Source organism: Spermophilus citellus (assembly GCF_964194105.1).
Source record: "Spermophilus citellus genome assembly, chromosome: 14".
Lineage (NCBI taxonomy): Eukaryota > Metazoa > Chordata > Mammalia > Rodentia > Sciuridae > Spermophilus > Spermophilus citellus.
This window is the reverse complement of record NC_138194.1, coordinates 34,507,941-34,534,496: the sequence shown is the minus strand read 5'-3', so window position 1 is coordinate 34,534,496 and position 26,556 is coordinate 34,507,941. Positions and strand designations below refer to the sequence as shown.

Here is a 26,556-nt window from a genome sequence, read left to right as displayed (position 1 = left end):
ACAAAACTGCAGCCTCAAGAGAATAGCAACATACATCTTGTAAAGAAAATATGTGAGAATTTACTTCTGAAATATCCATGAACATTCTTATTTTCCCATCTTGTTCTTTAAAAATATTTTTTTAAAAATCCCATCTCTTAAAAAAAAAATAAACAATGAAATTACCCACTCCTTACGTAAATGGCTTATTAGCTTTTTTTTTTTTTTTTCTTTTCCACTACCGGAAGAGCTTATTAGCATTTTGCCTACCCAGTATAGAAAAAAGATGCTAACTGTTTTAAGGCTATATTAAAACTTTAGAAGTAATTAATTGAGAAAAATTTCACTACAACCTAATTTAGTATAGAATACAGTAAGGGAATGGGCCATTTCATCAGTTTTAGTAACAATTACAGTATTAGAGCTCTTGAAGTGCTGCTGGTAGCTGTGTAAGTACTCAGATATCTTCTTGCTTGTTCAGTCATGATAAGCTGGTCTTCTGTCTTCCCATAAACCACTGTTTCCCATTCACAATTTGACTAGGAAGAAAAAAACAACAAAAGTACTAAAATAATATCCATACCTACTCTATGATTAGACTTTTAAAAATTAATTATTTTAATTGATCAGGTATAAGTCATTACTATAAAATGTTTTGATAAGATATTTTAAAAATACCTAGAAAATATTTATAATCAATTTTTTAAAAGTCAATTATTTTAACTATCCATATTGCTTATAGGCCTATGGAGGTAGTATAAAAGTTTTTTCCCCAACAGCTCCTCCAAAATCAAATGAGTCTCAACATGGAAAGAAATGTTAAATATTTATTGCTTCCAACTTTTGCAAAAATTTTAAAAATAGGGGGTTATAGACCAACATGGGTGAGCCCTGGGTTATATCACCACCACCCACCACAAAAAAAAAAAAAAAAATTTAAAGAGAGGATGTAATGTCAAAAAAATGAACCAAGAATGTTTTATGTCTTATAAATTAGTGAATACATTCATCACACAAATTCAAGTTTGATTTGTTTTCTTCCCATTTAAAGAATAAAGATTACTACATTCTAGGTAGAATCTAGTATATAATGAACTTTTCCAAAAGGTTCTATGTAAATTAAACATTGGGATTAAGAGAATGTGCTACACAAAAATCAACGCAAAATGGATCAAAGATCTTGGAATAAGGCCAGAAATTATGCAACTCTTAGAAGAAAACTCAGGGTCAACATGCCTCCATATAGGCACAGACAATGAATTTCTTAATAGGAAGCCTAAAGCTCAGGAAAAAATGCCAAGAGTTAATAAATGGGATGACATCAAATTGAAAAGTTTCTGCACAGCAAAGGAAACAGTTAGGAATGTGAAGATAGAACCTACAGAATTGGAGAAAATCTTTGCTAGCTACTTGTCTGACAGAGGCTTAATATACAGAATATATGAAGAACTCAATAAATGCCTCCAAACCCCCTAAGTAACCCAATTAATAAATGAATTAAACAGACATTTCTGAAAGAAGAAATACAAGCAGCCAACAAATATACGAAAAAAAATGTTCAACATTGTTAGTAATTAGGGGAATGCAAATTAAAACTATACTGAGATTTCTTCTCATACCAGTCAGAATGGCAATCATCAAAAATACAAACAATAATAAATTCTGGAGAGGATGTGGAGAAAAAAAGAACACTTTTACACTATTGGTGAGATTATAAATTAGTACAACCACTATGGAAATCAGTATAGCAGTTCCTCAAAAGACTAAAAAAGGAACCATTATATGACCCATCTATACTGCTCCTTAGTATTTGTCCAAAAGAATTAAAGTCATCATACTATAGTGATACATGCTTATTCATGTTTATAACAGCACAATTCACAATAGCCAACCTATGGAACCAGCCTAAGTGTCCATCAATAGATGAATGAATAAAGAAAATGTGGTATATATACATAAAATGGAGTTTTATTAAGCCATAAAGAAAAATGAAATGTCATTTGCAGGAAAATGGATGGAACTTGAGACCATATGTTAAGTGGTAATAAGCCAAACTCAAAGTCAATGGTCATGTTTTCTCTCATATGTGGAAGCTAGAGAGGAGAAAGAAAAAGAAAGGTGGAGGGTGGGGATCAAATGAAAATAAAAGGATGACCAGTAGAGGAAAAAGGATCAGGGAATGAGAAGAGGGAAGGAACAGGGAAATGATGGGGAATGATACTGGCCAAATCATATTGTTATATTTTACGTATGTATGAATCTGTAACAATAAGTCTCATCATTATGTACAACTATAATGCCCCAATAAAAATGTGGAAAGAAAAAAAAAGAGTGCTACATATCTCTTTGAAGCAGTAGCTCAAGACAAATGGGAGGTGACCATATCTGACTGCCAATGACACTTTCAAGTAATGCTTAAATGTCAGGAATACTATGCTGCAATTGTTACGGCATAAAGAAGAAACCCTCCTCTTCTATTAACTTATATTCTTACATTCTGTGGAGTAAGCTCTTAAGATAACATAGTAAAAAAATTTCAGCCTTTATTTGCAGCAATATACTGGCCACATAGTAACAGATACAAGGATTTTATTTCACTATTTCTGAGCCAAAAACCTTACTGGGAACCATTATAGCAATAGAAGCATGCTGACACTGCTTCCAACCACTTACTCTTTCAGGACAGCAATTAAGACTATTCATATTTATTATAGAAGAAGAGGTGCCAGAAATGGATTTAGGTATCTTTAGTTTAAAAAAGAAATAGTACTTAAGAAATCATCAAGCATCTTTGGCTACAACTCCAGTTGTATGGTTAATATGTACCCTGATGAATGAGTCTCTCAAACCCAAATCTACTTTGAGTGACAAAATAATGATGAATGTTTAGGTACTGTTATCGTCAATTTCTAATTTAAAAGAAAAAGTATTTGTGATCAGTAAGTCTAGAGTGATTATTGAATAAACAATAACAAAAATCACTAAAGAAATTTAGAAATCCATACCTGAAGATTCTTTTCCAATGTGACACCTTTGGAAGTGTTAGAGTTTGGTTTCTTTCTAGTAAGTGTATATGTTTTGTTGGTTGAATTTATATCTTGTTTTTCAGGAGTCAAGTTGCACCTATTGTCATGTATTTCCAATAATGGTATCATTAATAAAGATGTTGTAAATATATTTTCTGACTAGAGAAAAAAGAAAGAAGAAAATAAAATAACTAATTCAAAAATGGAGACAAACAGAGGGACTACTGAGTAAGTGGTAATGGAAGCCCTGTTCATTTCCCTCCAAGAAAGCATTTGGTTCCAATGCACTGTCTAGTAATATGGCAATATTAAATATTTTGGGAATGAACCAAAGATAAACACTGAAAGTTTTGCAAATTACCATTTTTTGACATTCATACATGAGAAACTAACTCCTCTCAAAATGAAACAAGTATGAAAAAACAAAGAAGCAAATAAAATATTTTTACAGTTAATAATTTCTCTTTGCATTAGGCAGAATGATACCAAAGGAAACTATATGACTCTCTAACTGACCAAAAAATAAAACTAGAAACACCAGGACTTAAAACAACCACTTAAAAAATACATTTTTACAAACCTGCATCTCTGAAATGTCTTCAGTCAACAGGTGAGTGCCTGGTTCTTCTTTTTCCCAATTATCTAAGACTAGTGACTTTCTGACTTTCTTCACAGAAGCAGTATGCTAGAATGAATAATTTACAAAAAAGCATCATAGCCAAGTCACTTGAACATGATAAAGCTTTTATTTACAATAATACTAAAATATTACCTCTTGTTTGCAACTTTTATAAGCAGGTTCATCTTCCTCTTTGAGGAATATGTCTGTTCCAGTTTCTTCTTTTAAAACTTCTCGAATATCTTCTTCCAAGAAGGCAAGTGGCTGGGACTAAATTGTTTTTAAAAGGGTTTTTTAAAGTTGTTGCTAACAATTCATTTTTCTCCCTACATACAGAACACCTATCTTTTAAACTTTTACATTATTAGCATAATTTTCTCCTATTGCCTATAAATATATAAATTAACTAATCAGTTTAATGGCAAAAACAATTATTTAAAAATGATATTAGGACTGGGGTTGTGGCTCAGCGGTAGAGCACTCCCCTCTCACATGTGAGACCCTGGGTTCCATCCTCAGCACCACATAAAAATAAATAAAAAAATAAAGATAGAGAGGCAAAATAATAATAATCATAATATTAACTTAGTAATGAATCCACCCAAAAAGTGACTAAAAATTTAACTAAAGTAACCTGGAAGTAATTGATATTTTTTAAATTACATTTTATTTCTAGTAACTTTATAAAAAATCTGTATCTGCCTAAAATGTCCATAGTTTTTCTACATTATTTCAAAGGTGACATCATTTATGAGAACACTGAAAACTAGAATACTTCCCAAATCAATCTGTATACTACTACCACTACTACTGTAAAAATAATAATAGCAACTAAGTACATATTACTTTGAAACTCAAGTCAAGTCAATTTATTTCTGTTGTCTCTTTCAACTTCACCATAAAAATCTGGGATGTACTTTATGATCTCCTGAGTATATATAGAAGTGAAAACTGAGCCTCAGAGACGTACCCTGATCATTCAGTTTCCTAGATACTATTTTAAGTACCTGAGTATATGAAAGTAATGCTAGTAAAACTATTAAATGTACATTTTGCTATTAAGAAAAAAGTTCCACCGACAACTGTTTTGCTTTCTCTAGATGACCCAAAGAAAGTAAAACTTAAAAAATAATCCAAGCAAAAGTCATTTACTGGTCAAGGAAAAAGACTAACAAATTCAAGTTTTTGTTTCAGTTTCAGTGAGCATCTTTTTGATTAAAAATCAAAGTGATAAAATCAGTTTGTTTTTTTAAAATTAGAAAAATTCTTAAAGATAAAGAGTATACATACCACAATTTTAAGAGGTCCATATTTTTTCTCCTGAGCAGCAAGTGCATTCTTAAAAGGGGTAGGAGTTCTCGGTGTGGTACCCAATATAGATCTTCTAATAGTAGGTGTTCTAAACCTATTCAACCATGTAGAGATTTATGTTATCGATACTACAGTCAAAAAGGCATAGGGTACACTTTCCTTGCATATGCACATGCTTTATTTAGATGTTCTAAGGCTAAAGAATGGTTGCCTAATTACAATACCAGAATTTAAATTATACTGCAGAGCTATAGTAACAAAATGGTATGGTATTGGCACAAAAACAGACTTGAAGACCAATGGTATAGAATAAAAGGCACAAAGATAAACCCATATAAATACAGTTATCTTGCCAGGTGCAGTGGCACACACCTGTAATCCCAGCAGCTCAGGAGACTGAGGCAGAAGAATCACGAGTTCAAGCCAGCCTCAGCAAAAGTGAGGGGCTAAGCAACTCAGTGAAACCCTGTCTCTAAATAAAATACAAAATAGGGATGGGGATGTGGCTCAGTAGCTGAGTGCCCCTGAGTTCAATCCCCAGTACCCCCCAAAAAATAAACAAACAAACAAATACAGTTTTCTCATACTAGACAAAGGCACCATAAACATACATTGAAGAAAAGATAGCCTCTTCAACAAATGGTGCTGGGAAAACTGGAAATCCATATGTAGCAAAATGAAATTAAACCCTTATCTCTCACCCTGCATAAAATTCAAACTCAGAGTGGATCAAGAACCTAGGCATTAGATCAAAGACCCTACACCTACTAGAAGAAAAAGTAGGCCCAACTCTCCATTATATCAGCTTCAGAACCAAATTTCTCAATAAGACTCCTAAGTGCAAGAAATAAAATCAAGAATCAATAAATGGTATAAAACTAAAAAGCTTCTTCACAGCAAAAGAAACAATCAAGAATGTGAAGACACAGCCTAAAGAATGGGAGAAAATCTCTGCCACCTACACCTCAGACAGAGCATTAATCTCCAGGATATAGAAGAACTCAAAAAACTTCACACACACACACACACACACACACACACACACACACACACACAAAATAACCCAATCAATAAATGGGCAAGGGAACTGAGCATGCACTTCACAGAGGAAGAAATATGATTAGTCAACAAATATACGAAAAATGTTCAACATTTCTAGCATTAAGAGAAATGAAAATTAAAGCTTCACTAAGATTTCATCTCACTTCATTCAGAATAGCAATTATCAAGAATACAAGTAACAATAAATGTTGGTGAGGATGTGGGGGGAAAAAGTACAATCATACATTGCTACAAATTGGTACAACCACTCTGGAAAGCAGTATGGAGATTCCTCAGAAAACTTGAATGCAACCACCATTTGACCCAGTTATCCATTCCTGGGTGTATACCCAAAGGACTTAAAATCCACATATTATATTGATACAGCCACATCAATGTTTAAAGCAGCTCAACTGACAATTGTTAAACTGTGGAACTAGCCTAGGTGCCCTTCAACAGATGAATGGATAAAGAAAATGTGGTATATATACACAATGGAATATTACTCATCCATTAAGAAGAATAAAATTATGGCATTTGCCAGCAAATAAATAGAACTGGAGAATATCATGCTAAGTGAAATAAACCAATCCCAAAAATTCAAAGGCCGAATGTTCTCTGGGATATGTGGCAGTTAACACACAACAAGTGGAGTGGAAGGAAGAACATAAATTCAATGGATTAGACAAAGGAGATTGAAGGGAAGGGAGGGAGGATGGGAATAGGGAAAACAATAGAATGATTCACATAACTTTCCTATGTTCATACATGACCAGTGTAATTCTACATCATGTACAACCATAAAATGGGAAGTTATACTCTATGTATATATGTCAAAATACACTCTACTGTCATGTATATCTAAAAAGAATTTAAAATTTTTTAAAATAAAATTTTAAAAATGAAACATAAATAATAAAAACAACAAAAACAAATTTGAGCTATATAAAGACAAGAGTAGTTATATTTTTAAATGCAGTATTGCTATTTTCCTGGAATAGCTGACTCTAATGGTCAGTATTTATATACTATGTTTTGCTCATAGGCTGATGTCTACAAATCCTGAGGTATTGTTCATCTTCTCCCTGTTTGCTTTTAAGTGTGTTCATCTCAATATTAAATAGAATATTATAGATTTAGTTTTCCACAAAAGGACTCTAATAGAATTTAAACAGAGAAATCCATTAAATATAAAAATTTAGTGTAAAAATTTTACTTTTTAGGTTGACTATCAGCATGAAAATGAAAAGATAGTTCATTATAACTATGCATAAACAGAATTTTCTATTATAATTTGTGAAAACTTAAATATTAGATTAAATATCTTGCTTTAAAATTTTTAAAAAAATCATTTATACCCAGATTTTTGAGTCTGTTTGAGAATGTGTGCATTTTTTTCCTAAATTATTTTCTTCCTAGCCTTGCTGGGTACAGTGGTAAATGCTTATAATCCCAGCAGCTCGGGAGGCTGAGGCAGGAAGATTGAGAGTTCAAAGCCAACCTCAGCAAAAGTGAGGCACTAAGAAACTCAGTGAGACCCTGTCTCTAAATAAAATACAAAATAGGGCTGGGGATGTGGCTCAGAGTGCCCCTGAGTTCAATCCCTAGTACCAAAAAAAAAAAAAAAAAAAACCTAGCCCAGTCTTGGTAGGACTAGGTGGAAGAAGTGAGCAGATGGAGAGGAGAACTCGAGAGGAAAACTCAAGAGCACTACATAAATTGTCTTAATTTCGAGAAGTGTGGTCCTGACAATCACTTAAGACAATGTAGTTGATATAGCTGTCAGGATGGACTCTCTTTAAAGGAATTCTTTTATAGAATATCATTGTGACACTTTTCTCAAATGTATATCTTTAGTAGTATTTGATTACTGTAACATAATAAAAGAGATGCACACCAAAAAAAAAAAGGTTGCCTAAAGTAATTATTATTCCAATCAATCATCTTAAAATGAGGGGAAAAAAAGGACTAATGTCAGAAAAGAGTATTCAGAAGGTTGCTTTGCTTGCAATCAAACTTTCACACTACATTTAGCAGGTTTCCAGTGTCCTAGGGATAAAATATTAGGTTATGACTTCATAAAAGTTCTAAGTCCTGCATGAATAGTGATTATAATACATGCTAAGTATTTGGACAAAAACCTAATCTACCCTTGATGTTTTACTTCTCATTTTCTCTAATACAATTATTCAGTACCTACTTACCCTACATTTTCCTTTTGATCTTTGGGAGTTGTTTCCTTCTGAAGAGGAGTTGTAATGAGAACTTTCTGCCCACAAATAGGGGTTGATGTAAATGAAGGGTTTTCTATATTAAGTTGTTCATTACCAGGACATGTGTTGAAAAACTAAAAAGGGAATACAGTTTAAAGGCAAGTTTCAGAATATCAAAATTTATACACAAATATTAAATTGATAAGACTTTCCAATTATTTTATTTGCTTTAGAAAAAGATTATCAATAATATTCCATGTACACTCCACTTCATGAAAATAAAGCTCCATAAAGGCAGTAACTTTTGTTTTGTTCACTGCTCCCAGCACTTAGAACAGCATTTAGCATGTAAGAGGCATTCATGAAATAGTTGTTTAACAAAGGTTCAAAAGTTATATAGAAAAGTACCAAAATTTTTAAACAAAAGAGTATATTATTAAATATGGATCTGTAGAAACTGCGGTTAAAATATAAGAATTTTGTACAATATAACTGAAGTAGGTCAGTTTTTAACTGTTATTAATGATCTTAAGTGGACTTTTCTATGAGAGTACCATTAATTCAGAATATAATAGCAGGCTGGGCACAGTGTGATCACCTGTAGTCTCAGTTACACAAGAAGCTGAGGTAGGAGGATTACTTGAGCCCAGGAGTGTCTGGGTAACAGAGCAAGACGAAATATGAAATACAGCTATCTGGAAAATTTGCCTATCTAGAACATAGCACAGAACCTTGGAGCAAACAAAATTTTTATCACAGAATCCATTTTCTAAATTACATAATGTGCTCATTCAGTCATACAAATGTGATATACTAATTTTTGTGGCCAAAAAAAGAAGTGGAAGTTGCTTCAGGACTGCTACTTTTAAGTGGAATGAATTCTAGCTCTATCACTCCTGTATCCTAATATTTTAATTACTTTACCCTAAGATTAGCAATCAAACCCTCTTTCACAGAATAGTCTAAACTCTTTGCTTTGGGGACATAAGCACCTTTCAGACACTCTCCACCACAGAATTTACACTTCAATAAAAATTGCTAGCAGGCAAAACTCCAGAAAAGGAAAACTACTAGTGTGCCCAAACCCATTTTCCCTTTCCTGGGATGTTCTTTAACTGAGGGCTGGGGAAGAAGTAAAGGGAGGCACTATTCACATTATAGTCTATGTAAATGGTGCCCCATAAAGTATGAGGGCACAATTTTCAGAGATCACAATAGCTCTGTGCTACCAGATCCTATTCATATTCCCAACCTCAAAACATACTTCCAATAATATCCCAGCATTCTCCATGTTTGTTTGACCACTAACCTCCCTCCTTGCCCCATAAAACTTTGTGGGGCATCCTAGCAGCTCAGGAGGCTGAGGCAGGGTTTATTGTTGTTTTTGTTTACTTGTTTTTAGTACTGGGGATTGAACCCAGGAGGTACTCTACCACTAAGCTAGTCTTTTTTTTTTTTTTGTCTTGAGACATGGTCTAAATTGCCCAGGCTGGCCTTGAACTTAAGATCCTCCTGCCTTGACATCTCAAGTAGTTGGGATTACAGGCATGCACCACCACACCTGGCTCCCCTGCAGAACTTTTTAATCTCTGTCAAAACACTTTCAACAAGTAAAAGCTCCATCTCTTACTAGGACATGTAGCTCAACTTCAAAATTTCATTCTATCCAACTCCTAAGTTTTTTTTTTGAAAGATTAACTGAGGAAAGGTAGCAGAATACAACAATTACTAATAGGGCATTATGTAAAATTGTGGATGTGTAACCGACGTGATTCTGCAATCTGCATTTGGGGTAAAATTGGGGGTTCATAACCCACTTCAATCTAATGTATGAAATATGATATGTCAAGAGCTTTGTAATGTTGTGAACAACCAATTAAAAAAATAAAATTAAAAAAAAAGATTAACTGAGATGCTATAACAAAGGTGATGGCACACAGCTTAGAAAATAGCAAGTATTCAATATGAATTTATCCTAAGGTAAACATCTGCTGTTCAGGGACATTAAAGGAGAAAGCAGGTAGTTCTGGAGATCCTAGAAAACCTCCTAACATGAGATTCTTATAGTAATCAGTTGTCTTTCTTCTAAAGAATGTTAAGAAGGAAAACTTAACAGGTAAACTCAAACCTAAGTTACTCTACATAGATGAGATCTCTTTATTTTTTGTTGGATATATCTGTTAAATAATCAAGGATCAACGAGTCAGACTGGATCTCAGTCTTAGCCTGTATTAGATAACTTTGGGCAAATCATTTTACCTTTCTGGCTGGTTCTGTTTCCAGGCTGATAGACAGATGTGGAACTACATAATAAAGAAAATGTCGCCAGGCTCAGTGGCACACACCTGTAATCCTAGCAGCTCAGGAGGCTGAGGTAGGGGTTCAAAGCCAGCCTCAGCAAAAGTGAGGTACAAAGCAACTCTGTGAGACCCTGTCTCTAAATAAAATACAAAATAGAGCTGGGATGTGGCTTAATGGTTGAGGGCCCTTGAGTTCAATCCCCAGTACCCCCCCCAAAAAAATAATGAAAACATCCCTTTTATCTTTAATAGTTGTAGGGTGCTATAATGTAGCTACTATACTTTGTGAGACACTTTCTGATCTGAGTTTAGCACTCTCATGTACACAATCAAACACATCTGTTTTTATGTGTTATCAAAGCAACTAATTAGGGGCTGGGGTTGTGGATCAGCAGTACAGTGCTTGCCTAGCATATCAAGGCGCTGGGTTCAATCCTCAGCACCACATAAAAATAAATAAATAAAGGTTTTTATAAAAAGCAACTGATTATTAATAATGATACTAAAGATCTACTTTAATCTAGCTCATCAACACTTGGAAACATAAATAAAAACATTACTACCTGTGAAGGAGAAAATGGTAGTGTTTTCACCGGTGTGTGCTTTAGTGCTGTATTACCGCCATCGTTGAATGTGCCATCACCAAGTTCACTGTTTGGGGACTGACCTATTCGCATTCTTCTCTTCTTTCTGAGTATAGTTGGTGGAGTGCTAAATTTTGCCACATTTGGGGATGTTAAAGGCACAGCCTCATTGTCTCCACCATTACAACTGTTTTTTTTCCCTTCAAGTACAAGACTGACATTAAATTGACATTCCATGGCTCCTTCATTGTGTTGAATTCGCATTAGTTTAACTGGGGTAGACTTGACAGGAGAAGCAGCAGCATCAGAAAGATCAAAACTGGTAACATCACTCCATGCTACAGGATCCTGCAATAAATTAAATTCTTAACTAAAGTTAATGTTGTAACCTACTTTAAATCTGATCTTGGACACAGGATGGTATTTCCACTGAGTTACTTAACCATTTTTATCAGTAGAAACAGTCTTTACTCAGACATCTTTTTTAAGCAAGACTATCAAAGAAGAACAGAAATATAACATGGAACCAAAACATAACATGGAAATATATGTGTACTTTGGTTTAAAAAAATACATAAATATATATTCTATATATACAAAACAGATTGATGGAGTACATCAGATTAATTTTGAGTTATATGGGGGATTTTAATTTTCCTCTTTACAGTTTTCTCTAGCTTCTAACTTTCTCTAATGCACTTGTACAACTCATTTTATGGTTTTCTTATCATACCAATTTGAAGCATTCCAAAATATTATTTCATCTCATTCAGTAGCTGAAATTTACTGTTTAAAGTATTTTATATAAAAAGAACAAATTATTTCAAATTATTATCAAAAAGTATAATTTATCATAAAATTTCATATTCTACTTCCCAGGAAAACAAAATTAAAATCTGAACAATCATTTGGTAATATGTATGAAATATCTTAAAAATGGTGATCTTTGTATACTTTGATACTTTGATATATACTTTGATCCAAAAATTCAATTTAACCTAAAAACATAGACATGATTTTGCACAAAGCTTTATATAAATTTTTTATTAATATTGAAAATCTAGAATTCCCCCCCAAATGTTCAATAATAATAGCATACTAGGTAAATACATTTCTTATATTAATCATACTATAAAGCCTACTAAAATTTAAGTTTAAAAAACAGTTTAGAAAATAAAAACATGCTCATGATATAAATAGAAGACAAAAGAAACAGAAACATAACATGGAAATATATGTGTACTTTGGTTTAAAAACATACATATAGGGGCTGGGGTTGTGGCTCAGTGGTAGAGCGCTCGCCTAGCACGTGCGAGGCCCTGGGTTCAATCCTCAACACCACATAAAAATAAATAAGTGAAATAAAAGTATTGTGTCCAACTACAATTAAAAAAAAATTAAAAAACATACATATATATATTTTATATATATACAAAACAGATTGATGGAGTACATCAGATTAATTTTTAGTTATATGGGGTATTTTAATTTTCTTCTTTAAAATTTTCTCTAGTTTCTAACTTTCTCTAATGTACTTGTACAACTTGTTTAATAAAAATGAATTCTATTTAATTATAAAAAATATTTACAAGACATACTTAATATTTACTTATTTATTTTGCCAAAAGATACTGCAAAATAGAACAAAATTAAGTATGGCACATATAAAGTAATGCCTAATATAAAACTGGTCACTGCCCATTAACTGAATTTCTGAACATGAAACCATGTATCTAAAATTGAATTTTTGATAATTTCACAATTTTAAACTTACGGATTCAATAAGTTCCAAAGTTTCTGCAAATTCAGGGATGGTCTGTAGAGAAGATAGCACAGCATTTGCCTCTACAGCTAGGAACTTCGTGGGAGAATTCTGCTGAGCAGATGCAGTTTGATTTTCATCCATACCATAAAACTCAGTAGCATGTTCCTCAAGGCTATTTAGAGTATTAGACATGCTATCATCCATGAGGAAACTACCAGACCAGCTAGAAAAGCTTCCAGGTTGCTAAAAGTACAAAAGAAATTTGAATATTATTTGTTATTCATATTTTAAATAAAAGTTTTTTCTAGAACAATATACTTCACATCATATTAGCTAAATATACAGTAGCAAATATGTTCTTTATTCAAAATTGGGTATAAGATTTATTTTCATTAAATCCTATACCTTCACTATATTTATTTTTTTAAAATTTTTTTAGTCATAAAATCATCGTGAGATAAAACATGTATTTATATTATCACATAAATTCTAGACCCCTAAAATCTGATCTTTCTCTTCCTTTCTAAATCATTTCCCAATACTTCTCTTACAAGTCCTCTTCCCAGGGAACTCAGCTGTAGTACTTTCAACTCCCTAAAGAGTAATGTTCTTTTGCCCTGGAGTGCCTTTACACAGACTTCTGCTCACTTTATTTAGAATGTTCCCTAACCCACTGACCAGGGAAACTTCTATTCTTCATTGAAGATACAATTCTAATATTGGGAAGTACTCCTATGATTACATACTTTTATCTGCTCCATAATGTCCTAATTCATCGGTCTTGCTAATATATAATTATTCCATCTTTCAAGAATAAGCTCAAATAGGACTTCTTCCAGGAACCCTCTCCAATGTGTTCCCATAACATTTCACAATTTATTTTATCATATCAATATGATATCTTGTCTATGTTCCCACAGCAAAATATATCCTTTGACATTAGGGACTCATTTTTCTTTATTTCTTTAGAGATGTACCCTAGAAAAATGTATTCATTTTGTAAGCCTAGCTTCCTATTGTTTTATAATAAAAAATTAGAAGAGGGCTGCGGTTGTGACTCAGTGGTAGAGCACTTGCCTATCATGCGTGAGGCATTGGGTTTGATCCTCAGCACCATATAAGAAAACTAAATAAACAAAATAAAGGTATTATGTCCATCTACAACTAAAAATATTTTTTAAAAAATAGAAGAGACTCTGAAGACTCATGAATGAGAAATAATATGCAAAATATATAGGAATGTCCAACACAACTTTCTGAGATGATGAAATGTTCTACATCTGCAGCTGCTCAATATGGAAACCAGTAGCAACTAAAATACGGGTAGTAAACTGAGGCTAGTGGCTGTCATATTGTAGAAAGCACACTGCCCATTCCAACTCATAAGAAATTTAAAGCTATCCTTTGATTTTGTCAGTGCTGTTAACCTATGCAGACTTGTCATTAATTACCCTACACTATGGATTATAAATTTTAATTAAAAGTAAAAATTTCCTTGGCACTCAATAAGTAATGCCTCAGAGAATGGGAGGAAGGAAGGAAAAGGGGAAGTATTAGGGTCTGAATTAGAACAAATTATATCTCATGCTTGTATAAGTAATGTCAAAATGAATTCTATTATCATGTATAACCAAAAAGAACCAATTAAAAAAAAACCTGGGGGCTGGGGTTGTGGCTCAGTGGCAGAGCACTTGCCTAGTATGTATGAGGCGCTGGGTTCAATCCTCAGCACCACATACAAATAAATAAAAAATAAAGGTAAATCAACAACTAAAAAATATTTTTAAAAAACCTGGTTTATATCTGTTTGCCTTGAGTTCATAAATATTTTATTATTATACAAATGAAATGCATTAATAATCAGATAAGTCCATTTCTGATCATTAATACTGTTTCCTAACTTATAAGAGATTTAAAGCCACTCTTTGATATTTTTGTCAGTGTGGATACCCTATGCAGACTTGTGATGTTACCCTACTCTATGGATTATAATTTTACTTTAAAAGTTAAAAGTAAGTGAATATAAGGACATCAATGTAATTGTGATGCTAATTATTACTGGTTTCCTTGTATATTAGATATATTTATGTCCTTGAAGTATACAATTCTTTTAAAATATAAAGAGTGGGAAAGCACTTTATTAAGCTGGTGTGCTCTAAACTAAAATTGTCATAGCAGTAGTGTCCTTCAGATTTATATAAAAATAACAAATTTAGTTGGGGATCTACTTATATCATTTAATGTTTTGTAACTGGATATCATTAATAAATAATAAATATTTTATGTTATTCTTTACACTGGGATGGGAAATTAAATGTATTTTTGGAAGGTTAAAAAATGGTTCCTATTATTATTACACATAAAATTTGCTAAACTGTGCTAAAGACTCACAGTAGCAAGCCAGGCATGGTGGTGCACCTATAATCCCAGTGGCCAGGAGGCTGAGGTCCTAAGCAACTTAGCAAGAAGCTGTCTCTAAAAAAAATATTTCAAAAAGGTTCAATCCCCAGGACAAAGAAAAAAAAAAAAGATTCACAGTAGCAAAATATTAAGTTTCAAGCTAAATAAGGTGAAAAAACATTGTTACAAAACAAGTTCCATCTATTTTAAAGATTCCTAAATATAAAACAAATTAAAACAACCTTAGTTCATTAGCATAGCTACCTTCTCAATTAACAATAACTTTCACGAGATAGCTTCCAAATGATATGCCTTTCAACTGATTTTTCAGGTGGGAAAAAGATTCAAAAGATAAAGAGAGAAGTCATTGGGCCAAGAGGAAAAAACCACAAACAGAGTTGTAATCATACAAATCTAAATGTGACTCTCCAAAAACATTTCAGCTACTTAACAAAATTAATGAGGATTACCAAGAATACACAACAAAAACAGATACAAGAGTGGAACATAATAGATCCTCAGTTAAATGGTCATTGTTATCACATAATTGTTTAAAATAAATGTGTGTATGCAGCCTGTTCTATTGGCAGCAGCAACTTCCTCTCTGGAATTCAAAAGATTCTTCCTTATTCAACCAGATCTTTATGAGAGTGTATTTTAGATAGCAAGTTTTAAAAGAAATTAGTAACTTTCTCCCTTTTTTAATGCAAAATGTAATTGTGATGCTAATTATTACTGGTTTCTAATTAGTTAGTTAAAATAATTACTGGTTAAAATAAGACTACCATTACCATTAAAAATGGTTTTAACAGCCCAATGAGGTGGCACACACCTGTAATCCCAGCTGCTCAGGAGGCTGAGACAGGATATCAAAATATTTAATATCATATTAAAATCAGAAGTAGAAGTGAATATGCTTTATACCTGATAAAACTACAAAAACATACTTATAAAGCATTCTAACAATAAAATAAGCTAATTTCTTACAGAAGGAAGTTGCTTTCACAAGTTCAAAGCCAGCCTCAGCAATGGTGAGGCGCTAAGCAACTCAGTGAAACCCTGTCACTAAATAAAATACAAAAAGACAGGGCTGGGGATGTGGCTCAGTGGTTGAGTGTCCCTGAGTTCAATCCCCAGTACCCTGCACCCGCCAAAAAAAAAAATTTTAACATGATATAATCATTACAAATGTTAACTCTTTGTTATTTGTAACTTAAAAAAAAGAAAAAAAAATCAACACTAAGTACACTTCATGTCTTCCTATTTGCCTACAGTTTTTGCAGTTTCAAAACAAAAACTCCTTTTCCTACAGTATATATCTCACCTAGTACAATTAATAAATATTCTTTTAAATAACCACTTAAATAATATAAAAACATTACCAATTTCCTCATAATACTATTTCAAGATCTCAGGTTATTCCTAGTCATTTTCAATTCATTCATCCCTCCGTCAATAAAATCCTTTTCTAAACACAAAAAGACTCAAGATATTACTTTAAACTTTAAAAATTATTAATGAAGTATAAATTTGGGGTTTTTTTCTCTTAATCCATCTAGCATGGCCTGATTAATTATACTAGAATGGTCACTATTTATCCCAGTTTAATACTATTAATTATTCTCATTAACCATATCTCAGACAACAGTTTTCATACCTAGTAATCAAATCAACATTAATACAAAATTTCTTCTTTTGAAAGTTTTTGAGAGCATAATTTTTTATGTTCCCTTTATGCATATTTTTATTATTACTTTTTCTAATTTGCTGAATTCATATTCTAAATAGTAAGAAAATTTTTTCACAAATAATTAAAGTAATGTCCAAGCTCTATTTTTCTATTGAAACCATAATTATATGGAATATCTAAAATAAACTCAAACCAAGCACAGTGGCACATTCCTGTAATCCCAACAGCTCAGGAGCCTGAGGCAGGAGGATCATGAATTCAAAGCCAGCCTCAGCAATTTAGCAAGGCCTTGCCTCTAAATAAAATAAAAAGGGTTGGGAACATGGCTCTGTGGTTAAGCGTCCCTGGGTTCAATCCCTGGTACCAAATAAATAAATAAATAAATATTAAACCAAAGCCTAATCTAAATTATACATACATGTCACAAATATAGATAGAAGATTTTACCCTAAGTCTGCTTGAAATTTATGACTCAGAATATCTTTTTAAAATATATCCTAATACAGAACACTGTAAAATACACTCAGAAAAATGCATATCAAAATCAGGCAACCTCAAAGTTGCAAATTAGAAAAATTATTTCTATACCATATTAAAATCAGAAATAGAAATGAATATGCTTTATACCTGATAAAAACTATAAAAATATACTTATGAAGCATTCTAACAATAAAATAAGCTAATTTCTTACAGACGGAAGTCTCTTTCTTCTAACTTCATTCTCTGCTGACATAAGAAGCATCTCAAGTTCCTTTATTTTCTTTTCCTTATCAGGATCTTCATCAACAAAGGGTTGCTAAACCAAGTTAAATAAAAGAGAAAAACAGGTTACTTACACAATTGGTTATTAGTAGTGTTCTAATTTTATTTTCTTGTATACAACTAAAATATATTTTCTCTAATAAAGCTTAATATTACTAAGTCCTAGACACTAGATACATCACAGTCCCACTAGTATTTAAAAGTATGCTGGTAAAATTAGCAGAAAAGATTTGAATGCATTAAAAAACACTGTATCATACATACAAGTTGAAAATTTTATGTCTGGAATATATTAGTTTATTGAATTGTAATATATATTCTATTCTATTAATACTATTAGTTATTAATACTATTAGCAAATGATTGAATGCTTTAAGTTGAAAGAATGAATCACCATACCAGTGCTGTCATCATCTTACATTTGTACACTTCATATTTTCAAGCCCACTTACATACTCTTTCAATATTACAATACATAAATAGGACTGTTTCATTTTTATCCTAGTTCAACAGATGAGGAAATAAGCACTATTCAACTTAAAAATATGTTTGAAAGTATTTCCTTTATTTTTTAAAAGGAAATAAAAGTTACCTGAATAAAGGCAGAAGTAGTCTGAACATGTTCTACACAATTGCCTTCAGGTGACACATACTGATAACCAGGGATCTAAAAATTAAAGCATTACTATTACACATATAACACTATGCAACTTTTTAAAATCTGAGGCAAATGACAAAAAGTTTTGATAAAATGTCAACATTAACAACTTATAAAGCATCTCTAATAATTTTGCAAATTCAAACCTGCAATAGTTTCCTATCTAGTAACTACATCTCTGTTCCTAGAATCTAGAGAGAAAGCCATAACACTAGGAAAACCCCTGTCTCCTAGATTAAATATGAGAATTACTTAGTCTAGTTTTATCAATCAATCCATCTATCTATTATCAACATTAAACAACAAATTATTTTTTTAATCTGCTACAGAAGTATTGCTCTATTTCATGGGAAAAAATGTTTTTATTTATCAGAGGAAGGGACTAGTCCATATAAAGCTTTCACAAGGATGCTTTTATCTCCTAAATTCCTCCCATACCACTTGATGCCAATCTAAGTAGAAAGAAAGGAAAATAGACTAGTTTTACATTAGTTATCTTGGGAAAATAATAATTACTCATGTACTTTTAATAGATGCTCAGAGCATCATTTTGTTTCATTTCTAAAACACAATACAAGTAAAGCTGGAGGCTATAAAGGAAGGGTTCTTGTGTGAGAGTGCCTAATAATGATCACAAGTCCCAAATAATGATCACAAGTCGCAAATGTCCTGAGTTAATTTGAGTCTGATTTCATAGACTTACAAATATTCCTACCCTTCTACATTGATGAACTTGATTTGTTATTCACTGATAAGATTATAAATTACTGTCCTTATGGTTTTCAGAGACTGTCTGAAATACTAATTGTTTTTGTGCTAATTATTTACAAAAAATAATGCTTTGCTGCCTTTGTTGTCTTAGCATGATGCCAGCCCTGTGTATGCCCTGTCCAGTCACCTGCCATTAGCCACTGTGGATCTCTGGACTACTCTGATGCTGAATGCCCTTAACTGTCCATGGCCCACCTGATAAAGAACAAGGACTTTTTGATTACTTCCTCCAACTTCGCTCCCTCTCAGCAGGAAGCAGTTTAGAGATGTTGTTGCCCATTTTTCCATAGAAATGGAATGTAGAAATTGACAGTGAGGAAATGTAACAGTGGTCCACTTTATGCTTTGAATATAACCCTTGCTGTTCTGCCACACAATTTATTTCTTAAACGAACATGTTTCTTTCTCTTTCTCTCTCCCTGCTCCTCCCTAATCTCTTCCCCATCCTAGGAAGTTATCTGTATCAGAGTACACACCAACCATAGGAAGGAAGTAATCCAGATTTTGGGGATGGTACCAGAATTTATCAGGGGGGACTAGCTCCCAAATTAATAACTGAATTACAACTAAAATGGAGAACTTGTGGAATGTAGCCTTTAAGTCACCACTTTAAAAGCCCTTGTTTCTGCTGATGGGCAGAATTACAGTCTTTGGGATGGGAGTTCCCTGTTTTTCTCCTTTGCTAGCAAAGCAATAATCCTTCATTTTCCTTTTTCTCAAAAAAATAAAAGGGGAGGCTGGAGTTAAGAAAAAGGGAGACAGGGGCTCAGTGATACAGTGTTTGCCTCACAAGGGTGAGGCACTGGGGGTTCGATCCTCAGTACACATGAAAATAAATAAAAGTTATAAAAAAAGAATTATGAAGCTGCACCTGAGCAGTGGTGAAAATATTTTAAATCAAACAAATATAAATATGAAATTGTCTACTTTCTATAATGACCTACCTAAATCACCATCTACTGCAAAAATCACACATTACTAACAGAACATTTACAATACTCAACTAGTATCACTTATCACTTGGTAACACCAATGAATTAGAAATTTCTCTTTCTCAAATATTTCAAAATTTGAGACAGTATTTCAAACCACTGCATTTTTTCTCTAAGTACACTTTATAATAAAATTAGCATTACCCTCTTAATTGTTTAAACTAATTGAACTATGAATATATGAATCTAAGATTATTAAAAGGGAAAAAATTCTTAAAATAAATGTCCTTATAGTTCCAATTTTTATTGAGACTGCTAAATACCCGCTGGGTCCAAATAATTTTTAAAAATTATCTATGTATGTTAAAGAGATAAATGGTAACATTTCTGAGATAGAAACAGAAATTTTCAAATTTATGCTACTAAAATTTAAGACTCTAAAGAAAAATGTAAAGAGACAATAAAAACCTTAAGGTTCAATATCAGCAGATAACTATACTGTCTTCACATTTTCCTATTTGTAAACTAAAAATGTCATTACTTTAAATGGTTCTTTTAACAGTATGTCTAAAAAACAATGTCCATGGACTGGATTTGTAGCTCAATGTTACAGCACTTGCCTTGCAAGTGTGAGGCACTGGGTTCAGTCCTAACACCACATAAAAACAAATAAAGGCATTGAGTCCATATACAACTAAAAAAATTTTTTAAATGTCCATAAAATGTACAATAAAATAAAATTTGAGGTATAGTAAGCACAGATTAACACCTTGACCTACTTTATATTTTGGTAGATACTATTAAGTTCTGATATAATCTTTATATTTTACATGAAAAGAACCTAGGTTTATCACAAAAAAAATGGCATTAACAGATAGATAGGAAAAGGTAAAACAAACCTTATGAAGTCTCCTAAACTAAATTCTTGCAGGTAGGAGGGTGCACTGCAAGGAACAACACAGAACTTGCCCTGTTTTGAGTTGGTAATCTCTATTTTAATGAGTCTGCCTAACAAAGACTACGTTAATAACCAAGTCATTGGTTATTAGAGGAAAACAGAGCTTAAAGACATCAAATTATTTACTATACCTCCAAAGTGATGGCTTGAATGATTTTTTACTATTTTTTCCCTAGACCATTTTCTACACACCTATAAGACTACTACAATTATGCGTAATATTTTTTAAGTGGAAACTACACTATATTTGTCAAAATTATGACATTTTATTTCTAGTTTGAAAATATATGTCTTTCTCCTCCCTTAGTATATGTTGTATTTGTCCTATTAAGAAATCAAACACCTTTTCCATATATCAACTAAATAAATTTTTAAAAAATAAAGGTATTAAAAATATGTGCCTGAACAGGTATGTAAAATTGATTCTGGGTTTGCAAATGGTCCATAGTCGCACAAGGTTTGTGTTGAAGTTTTGATGAAGATCTTTCTGATTTTATTCCATCTTGTAAGTAGCCCTCCTGTTCCACTTTTCTTCGCATAGTAGAATTCCAATGATTTTTGATAGAATTATCAGTCCTAAGAAATAAAAGTGTTTAATTTGAAAAGGAAAAAAGGATTCCACAAATTTTAATACTGTATAACTTGCACAAAAAGCTTAAAACAAATTTCCACAAATGAAATCAGATACTTCTTTAAAAATTCTAAAGATAAACGGTATGTCTATATGTCAGGCACAGTTTTAAGCATCAGAAATACTTCAGTGAATAAGACAAAGAAGGTTCCTACTCTCCTGAACTTACGTTCTCATTAGAAGTGTGGTCATAGGGAAGGAAGGAAGAAAAGAAAAACCAAAAATAAGAAAAATACCAAAGCAGGGGCTGGGGCTATAGCTCAGTTGTGGAGCGATTGCCTTGAGAGTGTAAGGCACTGGGTTCGATCCTCGGCACCACATAAAAATAAAGATATTGTGTCCATCTACAACTAAATTTAAAAAAAATACCAATGCAATGTAGATAATTAAAGTAGGATGAGAAAAGTGGGTAATGGGTAATTTTGACGAGGTGGTCCAAGAAGCCCTGTATGAGGTTAACAGTGAAACTAAGATCTGAATGATGAAAATGACCAACCATATGAAAAAAGAAAAAAAGAGCATTCCAGATAAAGAGTATAGTGAGTGCAAAGACTAGGAATAAACATGATCATGAAAAGTAAACCACAAATTACAGAATCCTAGTATTCTTTTTTCACTTCTTAGAACAAAATATTTATAGAAAGAGCTCACTGGCTCCCTTTATAAAAATGTAAGTGTTCAACCTGTAGCTTTTTGTAGTATAAATTCCATCCTGCATAAAAAATGTATTTACTGAAAAACTACTTCATATGAAGGTACTAAGCTAGGTTCTACAGAAAGTATAGATGTATAAGAGACTGAAAACATCAGAAGTTCCTAGTCGAGGGTTAGTAACCTGGATAAAACATTTAACACTGTCTTGATTTCCTTATCTACAAAACAAAGACAGTAATGTTTGCTTTGCATAATTCCCAAGCATGTAAAGATTAATCAAGAATATATGTAAAAGCACTTTACACACTAAAAGTACTATATAGAGATTACAGCAATAAAAAACAAATGCATATCTTTTGAGTGAGGTATAAAATGCCCCAAGATTGCTGGTCTGCCATACTAAAGACTACACAAAAAACATCCCCACCAGTACAATGTGGAGTGAATGTAAGACATCACACTGCCTCTGAGGGAACACATTTGCTCTATTTGCTATATTTTACATTTTATACATACACTTATTTCCACAGTTGAAATTATACCACAACTAATTAAAAACTGATTTTTCCTAACATTTTCACAACAGTTTATTTCAGCCAGTGTATTTGTAATTTATTATTTGGTTTTGTACATAGTATCCAATATGAAAGAAATCTCTGATTCAGATTCCATTTCAACACAGTTTGTATAAGGAGGATCTGCCTGCCTTGATGTGTAAACATGACTTTTGAATGTCTTAAATGTTTACATAATCTAAATGTCTATCATTTTATTGTAGAAATTATTGCTATAAATTTTCATTATAAAAATAATAATATTCCTTACTCCAGAATTTATTACAAATGATCTCAAATGGATGCTTGTATTATGTAGTCTAATTTTAATTATAAATAAAAGCCATGGGGTTCTTGCAAATATATTTAATAGTAAAGTAATAAAGGTCATGTTTAAGTACAGAAACATGTATATACATTTATATAAGCACCTTCCAGGAAGCAGCTTGGCAATTTCTGCCCAACGATTTCCCAACCGCTTATGTGCTTCGTAGATAATCCTGTCTTCTTCTTCTGTCCAGGAAGATTTCTTTACCTCAGGATTCAGATGATTATGCCATCTTTCTCTACACTGCTTGCCTATTCTTCCTTTTAAATGTTTTGCAATTAAAGACCACCTTTTTGGTCCATATTTCTGAACCAGTTCAATAACCTAAGAAGCAAAGTTTTAAAAAAAGCATTTTAAAACATAACTCAAGACAGTTGGGGTTGGGGTATCTGTTAGTAGTAAGGCACTTTGCCTAGCATGCATGAAGTCCTAGGTTCAGTCACCAGCACCACAAAAAAAATTAAAATAAAAATAAATAAATTTAAAAAGACATTAAGAATAGCATCTTTTAAAATTATTTATTCTAAAAATTTGTTATACATGATGGCAGAATGCAATTCATTTCATTTTACACATATAGAGCACAATTTTTCAAGTCACTGATTGTACACAAAGTATTTTCACACCATTCATGTCTTCATATATGTACTTAGGGCAATGATGTCTATTCCACCATCATTCCTATCCCTTTGCCCCCTCTCTTCCCCACCCTCCCCTTTGTCCTATCTAAAGTTCCTCCATTCCTCCCATCGCCATTATAAGTCAGCATCTCATATCAAAGAAAGAATTTGGCCTTTGGTCTTTTGGGATTGGCTTGCTTCGCTTAGCATTATATTCTCCAGTTCCATCCATTTACTGCCATGATTTTATTCTCTTTTAAAGAATAGCATTTTTTTTTTAAAGAGAGAGCGAAAGAGATAGAGAGATAGAGAGAGAGAATTTTTTTTAATATTTTATTTTTTAGTTATCGGCGGACACAACATCTTTGTTTGTATGTGGTGCTGAGGATCGAACCCGGGCCGCACGCATGCCAGGCGAGCGTGCTACCTCTTGAGCCACATCCCCAGCCCCAAGAATAGCATTTTTTAAAGAAGAATTTCTTATTCTTTTTTTCTAATTGTCAATGGACCTTTATTTTATTTATTTATACGTGGTGCTGGGAATCAAACCCAGTCCTCACACATGCTAGGCAAGTGCTCTACCACTGAGCTACAATCCCAGCCCAAGAATAACATCCTAATAAATACATACAATTTAAGCTACAACAACAATTTATAAGAATAAATTCATTAATAAAAATTCTTCAGTATTTGACAAGTTTAAACAGATTACAAACTTATCTAAAATCCAAGAGTCTAATTAAAGTGACTCATAAGTAAAACTGCTTCTATACAAACTTAATAGGAAATAATAGTAAAGACATTGAGACATGTATATTTTCTACTCTTATATCTTAAAAAAAATCAAACAGAAAGTCCAATAAACCAATTTGGAAGCAGGAAGTAACTATAGTTATTGGCTTTTCACATTTCCTTTCTCAAACTGAAAAAAATACAGGTTATGCATTATTTTCTCTACATTTTAAGTTTGTTTTTATTTTACCTAAAAATTGTAAAAATAGTTATTCCTAGACTACTTTACCTCATCACCACTTTGCCTCACTGTCAAATATCACATCATTAACAGTTTATATATTTAAATTTAATATATAATAATATTTTCACTATATGTGTCTATTTACTATATTTTAAAAAATAAAATTCTGAATTTATTAAATGTATTTTTAAACAAGGTCACACATTTTAAAACTTGCCATCAGTTATCAAGGAAATCAGATTCTAGTAAAGTAACTTTTAAAACTGTTGTACGTAGTAGTAAGAATACTAACTCCCCAACTATATTAGCAACTTACATGACTTAAAGATCATAAAATAATTCCTAGTCAGGGTCAAAAATTCTTCTATTCTTCTCCAACTTTTATTGCGCAACAAATGATCTTGGTTTTTAAATTATAAATACTTTGGAAATATCATGCCCTGATATCTAATTTTGGGGTTCATTAAAGGTCAAAAGGAAGAAATAAGAATGTTTTCCTTACAATTCAAGTTAAATGTAAAAATAAAATTAAAATATTTTTAATATGTAAATCAATTTTGACAGGAAAGTACATCCTAAATATTGCTAAACCAAGCTTTAAACAAGGTAATTAAACACATAGTAAGCATTTTTCCTTCTTCAAACTCTCAGAAACAAAGGGCTATATATATATTAATTTGGTTTGACCCAATTCAGAAAAAAAAATACATTTTAAGTACTTGACATTCAATTCTTAGCAAACAGCCTCTAGAGCACAAAATCAAGTGATTTACATACATACTTTATATGTTAAAACTACCAATTAGTGAGGGAAAAAAGCTAGTGCATCTATAAGGTTAGCATAAAAAACCATGAACACATTACCCTCTGATCTTCTTCTTTAGTCCAAGGACCCTTTATCAATTCTGGATTTAAAACTTTCTGCCATCGATGTTGGCACTGAAAATCAGAACGGTTCTAAAAGAATTTGGAAAATATTATTGAACAACTGTCTTCCAGAAAGCAAGTCAATCCAAACTTATATCTCATGCTCTTAAGAACAAGTCTTCAAAAATAGTATAGTTGACATGTAATGTTTATTTTTCATGTCTATACCCCAATTTTGTTTTTTAAAATTAATTAGCAGGGCTTAGATTACAAATAAAGACAATATATTTGAAATTAAAGTATGTATCTTACACTATGTCTTATAATACAGCAAACAACACATGTATTACACAAGATCCTCCTAATACAGAAATAGATCAAGGATTGAGGAATAAAAGGCCAGAGGCAGAAAACTACACAAAGCAGACATAAGAACTCAAACAACATAGTAGTCTCCAATCTAGATAAAACAATTTTTAAAAACCCTAAAGGCGTGACTTTATTACTGTCTGGCATTAAAAGGATGTTTATAAATGATCCCCAAGTTACTATGAAAACACTAAATATATCTGTACAGAAGATCTCCATTACATTTCAATTAAATTGGTTAACACTTAAAAGGAAAATGAATTTGCCAGAATGAGAAAACTTTATGTAGAAACATCTTAAACCACAAAATTGATTAATAAATGAAGCCTTATTTTAATCTTCTCATGACCTAGTAACTATAATGTATTATAAGGAAAATAACAATAATACCTAATATTTCATTATAGATTCATAGTTTACAAAGTTACTAGTTCATACACAAGATTACAGATAACATGGAAAAATATAATGAGATAGATATAAATATTTTGTCTGCCAATGGCTTTGTGCCAATGGACTTCAAATAACTCTTTTTCAAACTGAGCTTC

The 26,556-nt window shown here is 32.1% G+C and overlaps 1 protein-coding gene across 3 annotated transcripts in view; it reads right to left on the bottom strand.

The window, feature by feature from the left end:
• Positions 1-240: 240 nt before the first annotated feature.
• MYBL1 (MYB proto-oncogene like 1) overlaps positions 241-26,556 on the bottom strand; it is a 38,126-nt gene continuing 11,810 nt past the window's right edge. Inside the window, exons 4-16 of one of the 3 annotated variants that reach the window (XM_081266222.1) lie at positions 25,637-25,729; positions 23,280-23,500; positions 21,411-21,585; positions 18,283-18,357; positions 17,620-17,724; positions 12,848-13,081; positions 11,053-11,421; positions 8,181-8,323; positions 4,915-5,029; positions 3,778-3,894; positions 3,586-3,690; positions 2,985-3,164; positions 241-518 (exon numbers count right to left, since the gene is read on the bottom strand). In XM_081266222.1, coding sequence (XP_081122348.1) covers positions 390-518; positions 2,985-3,164; positions 3,586-3,690; positions 3,778-3,894; positions 4,915-5,029; positions 8,181-8,323; positions 11,053-11,421; positions 12,848-13,081; positions 17,620-17,724; positions 18,283-18,357; positions 21,411-21,585; positions 23,280-23,500; positions 25,637-25,729 — 2,061 coding nt within the window. In that variant the 3' untranslated portion in view covers positions 241-389. The remainder of the gene's footprint in view (positions 519-2,984; positions 3,165-3,585; positions 3,691-3,777; positions 3,895-4,914; positions 5,030-8,180; positions 8,324-11,052; positions 11,422-12,847; positions 13,082-17,619; positions 17,725-18,282; positions 18,358-21,410; positions 21,586-23,279; positions 23,501-25,636; positions 25,730-26,556) is intronic. The other 2 variants (XM_081266223.1, XM_081266224.1) reach the window with 2 other exon arrangements.